This window comes from Sylvia atricapilla, chromosome 7 (assembly GCF_009819655.1).
Source record: "Sylvia atricapilla isolate bSylAtr1 chromosome 7, bSylAtr1.pri, whole genome shotgun sequence".
Taxonomy (NCBI): Eukaryota; Metazoa; Chordata; class Aves; order Passeriformes; family Sylviidae; genus Sylvia; species Sylvia atricapilla.
In genome coordinates, this window is record NC_089146.1 from 17,072,967 (window position 1) to 17,086,481 (window position 13,515).

At 43.9% G+C, this 13,515-nt stretch overlaps 1 protein-coding gene across 1 annotated transcript in view; it reads left to right on the forward strand.

The window, feature by feature from the left end:
- The window catches only part of CHN1 (chimerin 1), a 95,292-nt gene that overhangs the window by 65,369 nt on the left and 16,408 nt on the right, over positions 1-13,515 (forward strand). Inside the window, exon 8 of the mRNA XM_066322775.1 lies at positions 1,207-1,284. Within this exon, the coding sequence (XP_066178872.1) occupies positions 1,207-1,284 (78 nt within the window). The remainder of the gene's footprint in view (positions 1-1,206; positions 1,285-13,515) is intronic.

The following is a 13,515-nucleotide window of genomic DNA, read 5'->3' on the forward strand; positions in this document are numbered from 1 at the left end:
CCCTGCTCCTTTGGGAGCCCCCTGATTCTGGCTCCTGTGGGAGTGAAGTTCAAAGCTTTAATGGTTGTGTGAAATAGTTTGTGTGAGGGCTGGCAGGAGCAGACTGCCATGTGTACATTCCATCGTCAGTTTGCATCCGTCCAAACTTCAGGTTTTGGTCCAGTGGGAGACTGTGGTCATTCACCTTCTGTTAGGATCTGTAAATTCCTAAAGAGAGGCGTCACCAGCAGCTCGGTGTTCGGGTCTTTGCTGAATGGAGTGCTGCAATGAACTTGGGGTGACATTTGCGTTCACACCCCTACAAGATGTGAGATTGGTGAGCATATTTTCACACGAAAAGCACTGAAAAACGTAATTTTAAGGGAACAGCGGTGTCCATCAGCGGTCACACTACCCGCTCCTGGCCGTACCTCCTGGTGCACAGGCCATGGCAGACGGGGGAGGTCGGGGAGAGCCTCCTCCCGCCGTGTCCCCTGGGGCTGCTGGTCGCTGCCCTGTCTCCCGTGACACCCGCAGGAGTTCAGAGATGTCATTTTCTAGCGGTGCGTGGCTCACGCCGCCGGTGCCGCTCCGTGAGGGCCGGGCCGCTCTAGGGGGAGCCGCTCTAGGGGGAGCCGCTCTGGGCGGGGCCGGGCCGTGCCGGGCGGGGCCGCTCCGCCCGCCTCGCCGGGACCCCATTGGCTGCGGCCGCCCCGGGGCGGGGCCGCTCCGCTCCGCGCGGAGCCGCGACGCCCCCGCGCCGGGCAGCGGGCGGGAGCAGGGCGCGAGGCGTGCGCGTCCCCGCGCCCCCCGAGCCGGCCGCCGCCGATGGAGGGAGCGGCCGCGGGCTGCGCGTCCCCGCCGCCGGCTGCCGCCCGCCCCCGGCCCGCAGGCCGCCCGCCGGCAGCGCCGAGCCCCGCGCCCCGCCGAGCCCGTGCCTTCCATGGCCGCGCCGCCCGCCCCAGCAGCCTAGGCTGCGGCATGGTCCGCGCCGCCCCGCCAGCCCGAGTGTGACACAGCCGGGCGCGGGCGGGCCGCCGTCCCCACGGCAGCATGCCGGCCAGGGAGCCCTGGGCAGCGCACCGAGCGGGCGGCAACGCCGGGCACCGCGCCGGGCACGAGGGCCGGCAGCGCGATCTGCTGCTCGCAGCCTTGGGCATGAAACTGGGCGCTCGCAAGGCGTCTGTGACAATCTGGCAACCTCTTAAACTCTTTGCTTATTCGCAGTTGACGTCGCTCGTCCGAAGAGCTACTCTGAAGGAAAATGAACATGTTCCAAAATACGAGAAGGTTCATAATTTCAAGGTAAGACGTCTTCCTACCTAATTAATTCTTCAGGGGGCTTTAGCTCGTGTTTTGAAATGGGTCTGGTGTTGCAAGGAAATCATATGTATGCGCACTGTGACTTTCTAGGAACTTAAAAGCTGCAAGTAAACCTCATTGCCGATTACATCAATTAGGCACGTATAGAACGTGCAGCAGAGGAACTGGGGTTTTGTTGTTGGCTGCTTGTGTGCACGCATTTGTTTCGGTACTATTTGCCGTATCCAGTTATCTCTTTTATTTAGAATTGGTTTATACGGAGAGAGATGCTAAAGGTGAGGAGAAACAGCAAAGTTTTCTTTCAACTCGAATGTAGTCCAGTTTTACTTACAATGCCAAAAAATCTCTTAGATCTATAGTTAGATGATTAAATTGATCTTATCTCTGTTTATTGATGGTAAATAGCTTTGGAGGTAAGAAGTGTGTTCTGCTGCATCTGGATTGAGCAGATGGTCTGCATTTCCTTTAGTTCTGGCTTTTCTCCTTTGTTGAAACCAGCAAGACTTATACCATGAGGCTGTTGGATATGCTGGCATTGGCAACTACCTTGTGTTCTAATAAAAATTACTTTGTCTTCTATGTAGCTTCTAGTTATTGTTTTAATTGCTTTAAATAACCAATGTTCTTTGGTAAGAGAGATACATGTCAATACAACATATTCGTGTTTTGTGTCTGGGTGTCCAGTAAGGACTCAGCAATGCAACCTTTTGGTGGTCAAATACATTTGATGATAGGCAGTCTTAGTTTTAGGACTATGTAAATTGATGTTTTACTGGATTCCTGTAGATGACTTCATGGAGTACAGACTTCATATATATAATTTGAAGGCCATATGTTATCTTTAATGTAAAAAAAAAAAAAAAAAAACAAACCAAAAAACTCTACTTTTATTTCTTTTAAGGGAAGGGCAGATTGTTAATATAATACAGGCATCTGATGATATAAGCATCCGTTAAATGTCTCCTGTTTTCAGTTTTGATTTCCATCACACACACATGTCGGAATGTGGGAATGTCCACATGCATGCACGTATATTAATTTACCTATCCTCCATCTGATTTTATTTAAATCACCTTCTGGCTTTTGAGTGCAGATCACCACCAAAAGTGGAAATTTTATGTGATCCGATGTTTTGTTTCATTTGAATTCTTCTATTAAGCACAAATTTGAAAACCATGTACAAATTGGTATGTAAGAAGTGTTTAATATAAATGCTTGGCATAACATAATTTTGCTGGCTGACAGTTCAATGCAGAGCATTTTTTCACAGGCTCCTGAGGTGTCCTAAATATCTGCAACATCTTGCAATTTTCATTTGTTCCTTAGAGTTTGATAATAATTCTTGCAGATGCCAGCAGATCGTGATTTTCCATGTACTACAGTGTATGTAGGATAATAAGTATTTAATTTTGCACATCTGTGTTCCCTAGTTGCTTTTCTTTAGCAGCCTGAAACACATCTGTTTTGAAAATAATCTGATAACCTGATTTTCATTCATTCAGGTTTGTTTATTTCTTTTTCTTCCATAAACTCTTTGTGGAAAGTTTTAGAGCTGTGAGTTTTCCAGTCTTTTCCAAAAACAGACTGTATGTCTTCTCCAAGGTCATAGCCATGGCACAAACTTTCCACACGGATTGTTTTCTTTAAAATAGTGGTACTGTAATACCTTTATACATACTGTTGCCAGAAAAATATACCTTGAGAAGTAAGTCTGTTCTCAAGTCAGTGGAATGGAGTGGTCGCCATTCACAGATAATTTTTGCTATAAAAGACTAGAAGGGGACAAGCCCCTTGCAGCACACTGTAATCAGCCTTCCCATGGCAGGAGCGCTGCTGGCATTCATGAACGCTAAATGTGGCTACTCTTCCATCAGAATAAAAAGTAAAAACAGAAGCTCTTAGGGCATACTGTGTTATGGCTCTAAAATGAATGGCCATCATTAGCTCATGTGCTTTTCTCCTCTATCATTTCTTTGCATCTGTCAAATCTTCTTCCTCACATGTATAGATGTCATCATTTAAAATGTCTGCGTGAGTCTCCTAGGTTGCCTGCCAAGTAACATATCTGCCACCCATGTGGGGAGGAAGGAAATGTCAGGCCCAGAGTCTTCAACCTAGACTTTTGGAAAAAACAACTCAGAAATTAAATAAATTTATCCAGTTCAGCTAATCAGCTGTGACTGCTGTCCCCAGGGGCTCCACAGCAAACAGGAGGATGTTCGCTGCTTTGTACCTCTGCAGCTAATCTGCTTTTTGTGCTGCAGGCACAAGGCACCAGATAGGGACCCCTAACCCTCTCCCAGCTGCTTCTTTTATCACTCACATCACTGCTTACAGAAATGAAGGGGTCTCAAAAATCCTTTTATACTGGAAATGCTACAGTATCATAGCAGAGACGGGAGAAATGGCGAGCTGCAAGTGCACACAAGCAGCAGTATTTTCTTGGAGAAGGGAAGGTGACAGCTGCAGCCACTCCAGAGGCAGGCTGGGGTTAGCAAACATCTCAGAGACTTGACCACAGGCTACTGGTCCTCACTTCTCCCTCTGCCCCTGCAGCAGAGCCCAGGTAGAGGAACACGGTGGCAGAGGGGCAGTGTAGTGAATCGTCATTACAGGAGTGCAGTGCCTAGGGGAGGGGTGAACATGAAAGCTGCTTTTAAATCATCAAGAGGTCTCCTGAATAAATCCATTAACCTATGTTTTGCTCCAAGGGTTGTTTGAAAGAAGAATGTAAAGACAGTTTTGCCAGGAGTGCTGACATGGCAGGATTTTTGAGAGGGTTTGATCTTACTTAAATCTCCTGGAATGTGAGTTGTCTCCTGCCTGAAGGGAACAGGCTGGGTAGCCAGGGTGACAGGGATCTCTGCAAGCAGAGCTGGTTGGTAATGATCTCCAACTCTGTAATATTCTTCTAGATGGGGAAGCCTGGTCTCTTATGAGCACATCTCAAATGCAAATACAGAGTGCCCGAATTCTCTTAAATTAATCTCCGTAAGTAAAGAAAGGGATGATTATTTATAAATGTCAGTTCTGACTGAGTTCTAAATGCATGTCCTTCAGGATGAAAGCTAGTTGTGAAAGGTATTCTACTTTTAACATATTTTTTGCCTTTTTCAATTTATATTAAAAATTTAAATTAATATTTCTGTGTTCTTCTCTATAAATCTAATATAAAAGACCCATTTTCTAATAATTCAAATACATCAGATTAAAAAGGATTACGTTGTTTGATACAGTTTTATTTAGCTCTAATTGAATAATGAAATTTGATGTGAGTGTGACTTGATTTGGTCTGTCTTTTTGCATATTTGGATTACTTTTGCTTTCCCTCCATTTACTGTGTATTTCTGAAATCCAGCATGCTGGATGAGATCTCTTGTAAAATGAATCATTAGACCAAATGAAGACAGTCACTTTACCATCCTCAAAATTTGAGCGCCCCCTTTTCTCACAGAAAGGCTTTTTCTTGCTTTCAGTTCACTTACCCATTATGGAGAATAAATCTGCCCACAGTCTGTGGTACAGACATACCAATACAGCCAGGGGTGCATGTGTGTGATGGATATCAAGCTCATTTTTCTACCCAGTGTAGATGAGCAAGAACATCTTCCATTTGGAAGCTCTGGGACACCTGTGCTCTTTGAAGTGCTGACAAGGAGCATTGCTGGAGCCAGTGGGGTTATTTTCTTACAAAAATTACTTAATCATAGGGGAGGGTTCTGTAACAGAAGAGTTACAAAGTTCTATAACTTCATAGGAGTGGACAGAACAGATTCATACCTAATCATTCCCATAAAGTTATTCTACCCTTGGATCCTACCAATAGGAATCCTTTTTACTGTGTCTTAAAATTCTCATAGTTGCCTATATTGTCCCCAAAAGGCAGTAACTGTGATAGCTTGTAAATTAAAATTAAATTTCTTACCCAGCTGATATTTAATCTTTCCAATAAGCTTAAGAGTAGGAAGCAGCTGGATACTTCTGGGCAGTCATATGAAGGAGGATTTTAAGGCAGTAGAGGAACTGCAAATCTGAGGGGAAAAGAGGCTTGTGGCAAGGTGCCATGTGGATGGAAAATGAGAGGAGGACCAGGGCGAGCTCTGATTTGGAAGGTGCGAAGTGGGCTCTGGGCCAAAAGACTTAGACAGCACGGTAATCCAAGTTGGGTTTAAGGTTTTCTCCATCGTCTCTCTCTGGTGAGGCAGTTTATTAGGGTGGAGAACATAGGATTCCTCTTGCTGAGTCCTCTGCACTTTCCCACTCTTCATCTCATCTCTCCATTTCTGCTCTACATCCCGTAGTTTTTTGCTGATAAAAAAGGTACATCTAATGAGGTATCTTCTGCCCTGAGTCCACCCTATCTGACATGGAATATCTTCTGCATCTTCTCACCACCTGGTGCTCTGGATTTGGGCACTGACCTCACTCCTTCAGCCTGCTGTTTTCATAGGGCTGAGGAAAGAGATAAAACTATGCTTGCAAATGATCATAAGGAGGGCAGTTGTGGAAGAGCAGCTGGGATTTATGGGATGATATCTCAAAAGGAAGAGTAAGGTGAAAATCTGAGATTAATAGCAAGAAGTCTCCTGGGCTGTGAAATTTATTAGTCAGTGCAATAACCTCCTCATCACTTAGCAAATTTAAAATGAGCCTGGACAAAACACCTTAAAGGTCTTCACTCCCCTCCAGCTTTTATGACTCATGGGCCCTGGGGAAGTTTTAGCTCCCTTGGCTGGTTACAGGTATTCCTTCAGACATCTCTGGCTCCTGAGGACTTGAGCCTGCAGAACACCCTGCAGGTGTTTTCTTACTGCAAATAGTGCAAGGCACAAAGCCACTCTTCTGCCTAGATTAGTGCCATGGTGCTTCACCGAAGCAAGGTGATGTCTGTGCCTGTCAGGGCTGGACTGAAATCTGTGCTTCTGTGCATCATTTTCCCCAGGATATTGTCTTGTTTCTCTCTTGCACTTCGCACAACAGATCTATCTCCAGAAGTCTTATTTTTTTCTATCTCTGTGCAGTGCTGGGTACTCTTATGCTGTTTCCTAGTCACTATCTCACTAGTGCTGACAGCACAGTCAGTTAATTGTAATAAATAACAGTTGCAAGGCTGCTTGCTAAATCAGTTAACATTAACAACATAATTCCCTTTCAAGCCACTTCTTCCAGAGAGATGTTTTTCCATGGTTGCTTACACTGAGTCAGCCAAGGTGCTGATGAGCCTTGTTTGTTGAGATTCCTCATCCTCCTCCTCGACTGAAGCAATATCCTGGCTTTCTCTTTGCAAGGCCAAATGGGGAGCTCCAGAGCAGAGACAATATGCTTTTCCAGAAGTAACTGGAGGAAGAATATAACCTTAAATATGCACAAAGAGTGAAGGCTCAGGCGAGGACCAGTCCCTGGAAAGACTTTGCTAATATAGACAGACTCAAGCATCGCTTTAATGAGGAGAGTGCTGATATTAACAAGAGTTACTCTGCCAGTGAAATCTGTATCACATCTTGGAAACAAATAAACTCCCCTGGCCTAGATATTTTTGGGGTAATTGCATTTGTGGTAGGTGTAAGAAGTCATAGCAAATCACTTCCATGCCACATCTTATTCTAGAGGGCTTCTCTGTAGCGCCCTGGCTAAACTCTGGGAAACTGGGAGATGGAAAATGCAGAAGTGCTGCAAAAAGGCCAGAAACTGTAACAAACTCTTACTATATTAAGCAGAGCCATTTTTCTGTGGCTTCTGACATGAACTCATTTCTATTTCTGATGTTCTGAAAACTGGGGCAGATACTGATTTGGGGTAAATTGATCTAGTTCCACTGAAAAGAGGATGCTGTATTTTTTGTTAGGAACAGAACTGGCACTGGTCATGTTTTTGAAATACCTTTAATTGAGCCACTGCACTAATATGAATATTCAAAGAGAGAGCTGGGTGCCTCTAGCATAGTCCCTGGGGAGAGGCAGTGTGTGTTCCCACAGATAAGAAAACCTCAGGAAATTTAATGTTTCTATTAGACTCCTAGAACTCAAGGGAAAAAATGGTTCAAAGGCAGAGAAAATACCTGGAGAACATAAGTGGAAAAAAACTTCCACAGAACTTCTGAGGAGACCTCATCTACTCTGTGTTGTTCCTTCTGAAACTCATAGTGACATTGTAAAACAGTTCAATCCAGAAAAGCTTTTAGGCATTGATGGATTTTAGTCTCCTAGAGTATTTATTTAATGTTACTTGCACTTCTTTACTTTTTTGAGAAAAGCCAGAGCTTTTCCAAAGCAGATTCCAAATAGCACAATATTACTTAAACCTTTCTGGTTTCCTTGTGCTAGTCCCTACATTCAGGCTTTGCCACTGTTCAGAAAAAGAAGAGAGAGAGAAAGTCTTTTTTCTAAATCCCTAATTTATTTAGGCTGTAATTTCTTTCCCCCACATTTTTATTAGTCCCCATGTGTGGATCCTGTGAGTTTGCCTTGTGCACAGCCCAAAGCCAAACCAGCTAATTTCTCTGGTAAGGCTAGGAGGCACTCCTCTAGGGAGGACTGAGACTTTGCCTCTAGAAGCTTCTAGTGCATGTTATGCTCTCTCATCATCAACAGCTTTTACTCCAAATTAGCCTTAGCATCATGACAAAAGCATTTATTTAAAAATCTCTTGGGTTTATATTTTATTTACACGTAAGGTATGTATGTATTTACAATTTTAATTCTAAGGATTTTATTCCATTTTCACCTCTAGTTTCAGATTTTTTTTATATGGAGGCATGTATCAAGTAAGTTGGACCCGGAATAAAATGCAAAATGTTCCCAATTCCAGATGTCAACGTAAAGAAAATCTGCTATTCTGTCCTGAAAGAAAGGTGGCTCACTCAATTTACAAGCAAAAAAGACAGCAACCTGCAATTCTCATTTTTCGCTTTGGCTCTCATAAAGCACAAACTAACCTCAATTTCCAGCTGTTCCCATCTCTGCTGACACAGGCAGTGCAAACCAGAGAGTAAACAAGATCTGACAGCGCTTCTGGCTCCAAGTGGGTGAGGACACGGAGGGAGCTTGTCCTGCTCCACATTCTCAGTGCCCCCACTGGCAATAGCGATGCTATTTATACCCCACGCTCTGGGCGAGGCAGCGCTCTGACAGCATCTCTCCTCTCCAGAACTGCTGCACAGAGTCATTGGGGAGTCCCAGGCTGGCTCCCCATGGTTAACACCAGCTGGGCTAAGCAGAGTCAGCTGTAGTTCTGGAGAAGGTCTGTTCCACTGGCCTCAGTTATGCTCATTTCTGTTACACCTTCACATTAAAGCAATTATCTTGCAGATACCACTCTGCAGTGTGGGTTGTCATGGCAGTCTTCTTGCTTCTCAGATTACTTGTCAGCAGCAATGTTTTCCTCACAGGAGAATTCCATGTGCTGGAATATTTGAAGTGCTTTGAGACCCTTGTTTTAGAGGCACTGTCTAATCATCATAATATGTACAAGGATAAATTGAAGCATTGCCCAAACTGATGGTTGAGTTTCTCACTCATATCTCTTCTTTACTCTTCATGTCCAAGCAATCTCTGTCTGGACCAGGGATGGATGAAAAGGGCATGCCTATTGGATGCCAGCATGGATTTGCTTAGTGCCTGATAAAATCAGCTGTGACAGGGAAAACAGACGTTAATAACACAGGCTGAGTTCATCATTCTAATTGAGATTTACGTCTCCCATATTCAATTAAAAGCTTGGTAAAGCCCCAATAGGCAGAATTCAGCTGATGGAATTGCAAATCAGTTAGGACCACTGAGCTGACAGTCTTCATCAGCAATGTCTCATCATCCTTGGGAATTTGTTTGAAGGACAGTATAGCCAGCAGACCTGAACCTTTGGAGTACCATGTGGTGCAGATGCTGGGGATGTGCCATGTGTTCAGTCGCTGGTGGTCTTGGTCTCCTCTCTGAGCACTGACAAGGCTTCTGCCTGAAGTGTAAGGCTCTGGTAGCCCAAGAGTATAGACCAGCAGGATTTTTTCCTATCCTTTTTCAAGGTGAAGTATCCCATCCCACAACAGATGGTAGTGCCTGGATTTTCCAGACCCCGTTACTCTGACCAGCAGTTCACTGTGGAGGGCTGTGGAAGAGGCTCTGTAGGGAGCAGGGTCTGATGGAATAAATGTTCAGTGAGACCATAGCACCAGCCTCTCAACAAAGGAAGCCTTTTTTATATACTCTCCTAAACACTTCTGGTTTATGTGTTCAGTCTTGGTTTTCTGTAACCATAGTTTCAAATCCAGCCCTGTTTTCTTCCTATCAGTGGCTTTGCCAAAGCTCTGTTGATCCACCATCTCCCCTCATATCACGTTTGTGCAGCACTTCACTGATATTTTCTCATTCTCTTCCTCCCTGCCTTGACAAGTGATAAAATGCAAGTCTCCCAGTTAAGAATACAAATTATCTGCTGGCTTACTCCTGGTCTTCAGGTAGCAATCAAGGGTAGCTGAATAACTGCCTTGGAAAAACCAAAAGCATAAAAAATAAGTGGAGTAACAACATGCACTTAAGGGTAACTAACTTCAACAGTGACCTTTTTAGAGCCTGAAAAATAATGGGGAGAGATCTGCTTGAGGAGTTCACAGCTTGTGGTATAATGTGTTATCAGAGGCACTGGGTCATTTTTTTATTTCGTTCTCCTAAAATTTTGTCTTTTCTAAAAAGAATTCAATGCAAAACAAAAACAAGTGAAATTTTCTAACACTCAGAGTTGTTAATCACAAGAATTAAGCTCTTTTTCCTTGTTATAAGAAAATGCCTTTTAAGCCTGAGCAAAAAACTTCTACATAGTTCACAGTAGTTATTTTAAATATTATATTATGTTTATTATACCTTGTTGATAGTGCAGGAGAGTTGAAATGCCTAGGGTGTAAACCTAACATGAGGCCCTCCTCTTACCTCAGACTTGCAGGACAGCTTAATAATAGTATTTTATATAGTTTTTGAAGCAGATATTTTCCTTTAAAATTATCTACACTTTTTTTTACACTGATTTTCCTCTCCTGAAATTTTACAAATTAAGATTAAAACCAGTTTAATTTGCTCTCCCACTCACTCATTTTCCAGATTCTTTTTAAAAATTACTCCCATTTGGAAGGAGAGAAAAGAAGATTTTTTGGGTGGGAGTGAGAATGGAAGGATTGAGAGATGTAAAGCCACACTTGGCAACTCTGCTCTCTCACATTTTATAAGACAGTAAAATCTGCATATGGCAGATGCTCTTTTTTACAAGGAGAAAGAAACCCCTTGTAATTTAAGTCAGGATCTCTGGGACTCTGCTGGGTGTGTTTTTAGAATTTTTTCTGGAAAGCATCTTTTAGTTTTAAAAACAGACAAATTGCTTGGCTAGGTTTTAGAATGGGGAATGAAATATAAAAATCAGAATGCTGTATTAAACAGTGTCATGTGATAAATGCAGTATTGTTTGCAGGTGCTGATTCTTGAATTAGCAAAGGGATGCTAAGGTGTTCCTTTTTAGCTGCCAGACACCACCCATCCTCTAACTGGGATTAGAGGCTGTTCTGACCTACCTCAGAAGACCAGTTTTTCAGTGTTTTCTGGCATTGCTCACTGTGTATGATTTATTTCCCAGAGAGGGTGTGTGTTGAGACCAGTGCAGGGTTAGGTGTCCTGTTCCACTCCATGGAAGTGGGAGTATTGATGCTCTGGCGCTGCTGAGTTCTGGGAAAAGACAGCACTGCTCAGAAACCCCTCAGGAACAGAGGCTTCAGAAAGGTTGCAAACACCGGGGCTGGAAGGACATTGTGACCTCTGGGGCTCCTGTTTGATATTGCCAGAGAACCTCCCATCTCATATAAAGAATGAAGAAGCAAGGCAGAGTGTCATGGGGCACAGGAAAACCTACCCTCACCTTTTAATCTGTTTTGAGTTTGCAATCAGAATAATGGATAAGAAATAATAATTTGGGCGGGGCAGCATAAAGCAGAGCAGGCTCTGGGTAAATCCAGCTGATGATATAGAAAGGCATTTCAGTATTTGGATGAAGCCTGGCTGCATGGGATGAGACAGCAGTGCTAAAGCTGCAGAGACAGTGGTTCTGAAGGGCAAAGTCAGTCCTGGTGTTGTGAGAGGTGATCAGCATATGCAGTGTTGGTAGGGAAGAGGAGAGTCCACCTTGTCCTTGTCGTTTTTAGGTTGATGATGAATCATGTAAACTCTTCTGAGGAGCAGGCTGAGAGCCAGGGTGATATCAGGGGAACTGGCTGTGGTAGAATCTAGGTGAATCACAGTTACTACATGTGCGAGAAACTGAGCTCATTAAAAAAGTTCATAATATTAAAATGGAGGCAAAAGGTTGGAGTGGCAGATTTGGGATGTGATAGACCCTGCAGAAGAGTTTCTAAGGAGAATCAGGAGGAGATGGAAACATGCAGACCGTGGTGGGGAGCAAGATACCAAGAAGGAAGAATGTTCACTGCTTAAACAGCCAGCTAGAAATCAGATATCTGAGGTTTAGTGAGTGTCAGCATTGGGGATGGCTCTGGAGAGGGCAAGTTGGGACTCCAGCACCTAAGGAAGCATTAGAAATGCTTCAGCAAGTAGCACATTCAGTGATTTGATGTTGGATTAATTGAAATCAGCAACCACAGAGACACAAGGTAGGATAGTATAATTCTTTTTATTTACAAAGAACTAATAATATGTTAGTCAGCATTTTAAGGAACAAAACAAAATTCCCTTCCTTTGTGCAATCAGAGATGTTAAAACCAAATCAACTTACAAAACTGAAAAATACTGTGAAAAGAAATTCTTTATTGTCCAGAGTTTTGAAATGTCAATTTTGTTTCAAATTTCCTTGACAGGATTTTTGAGTATTTTAAAGAAGTATGTTTCAGGGGGAATTTGACCCAAAACCCAAAAAAGATGGTGACTGAAATGATGCCTTCTTTTTTTCCCTGGAAAAAATTCTGTTAGTCCTGCAGGCATTAAAGTGCAGTGCTTTCTTTACTTGAGGACATTAGAATGTTCTTATTCTGGGAAGGGAACACTGCCAAAAACCTGAATAAAAACCACCAGGCTGAGGAAGAAAGTCTAAAGGTGTGGGAGTGCAGGTGGGTAAGGGAATGAATGGTGTGAAAAATCTCTTTGTGGTGAGAGGAAAAAAGAAAATGGAGAGTACAGCTGCTGACAGTGTGTCATCGTTTGCTTTGTGGAAGTCAGCCAGAGCTGCAGGGAGAGGAGGCCTCCTGGAGCACATCTCACCTTCCAGAGGTGTGTGGGATGGCTGGGGACACAGCGGGCAGGGCTGGGGACTGGCAGCCGGGGCTCACTTTGGACCCGGCCCGCACTTAGCATAGATGTGCGTGTGAGTTACTTGGTGAATCCAGGAGTAACTTGCCAGACTGTCTCCACAATCTCACTGCTGCCCCGAGAGTACTGAAAGCCCAGGGGGCTGCAGACCTTCCTTTAGCCAGAACTGAGCTGTGGTCTGAACTGCAGGGTGCTGCTCTGCCTTGTCACTTGTGGAGGTGTCCTCTGGACCCAGCTGCCTCTTACGTCAGTGGCGTGGGGGACACTTGCCCCCTCAGTCAGGTCACTTTGCCTTTCAGTGTTCATAGCCAGGGCTGTGTGCAGATGTCAGGAACAATTCCAGCAGCTCCTTCTCTCTCCTGCTCCACACTGATCCGACTGGGCGCTGTACACACGTGAGGTTACTGCCTGCCCCCATACCCACTCAGTAGCTCTGAGCAACCGAGGGACTTCAGCCTAAAGCATTTTTGCTGTATTTCACTGCAAATTTCACTTCTTTATGATCATCAGCTACTAATTTTATTTTCAGCCTGTCTATTCTAAATAGCGGCTCAAAGCCTTTTATGCTGGCTAAGGAAGTAATGATTTTTTCTGTAAAGAATCCTGTGGCTTCCTACAGCAAGAGCTTTATCAGAATAAAATCAGAAGCAGCTAATGGTGGCTGCAGGATTTGTAACAAGCATGTGAGCCAGGAATGAAAGCAGCATTGGGGTTTTTTCTTCTTTAGCTTTGAATTTTTTCCTGGTTCAGTGGATTCTTTTTTTTTTTCATTTTGGATTTTCAATATGTGGCATTAGTCTGAAGAAAATTAATTTCCTATTGGAGTTATTCTAAACTGGAAAGTCTCTAGGCAAATGTACAGTATTTCTGTGTGGCACTGGTATTTTTGCCTGGCAGAACTCTTTCCATGTGAGGTGAAATC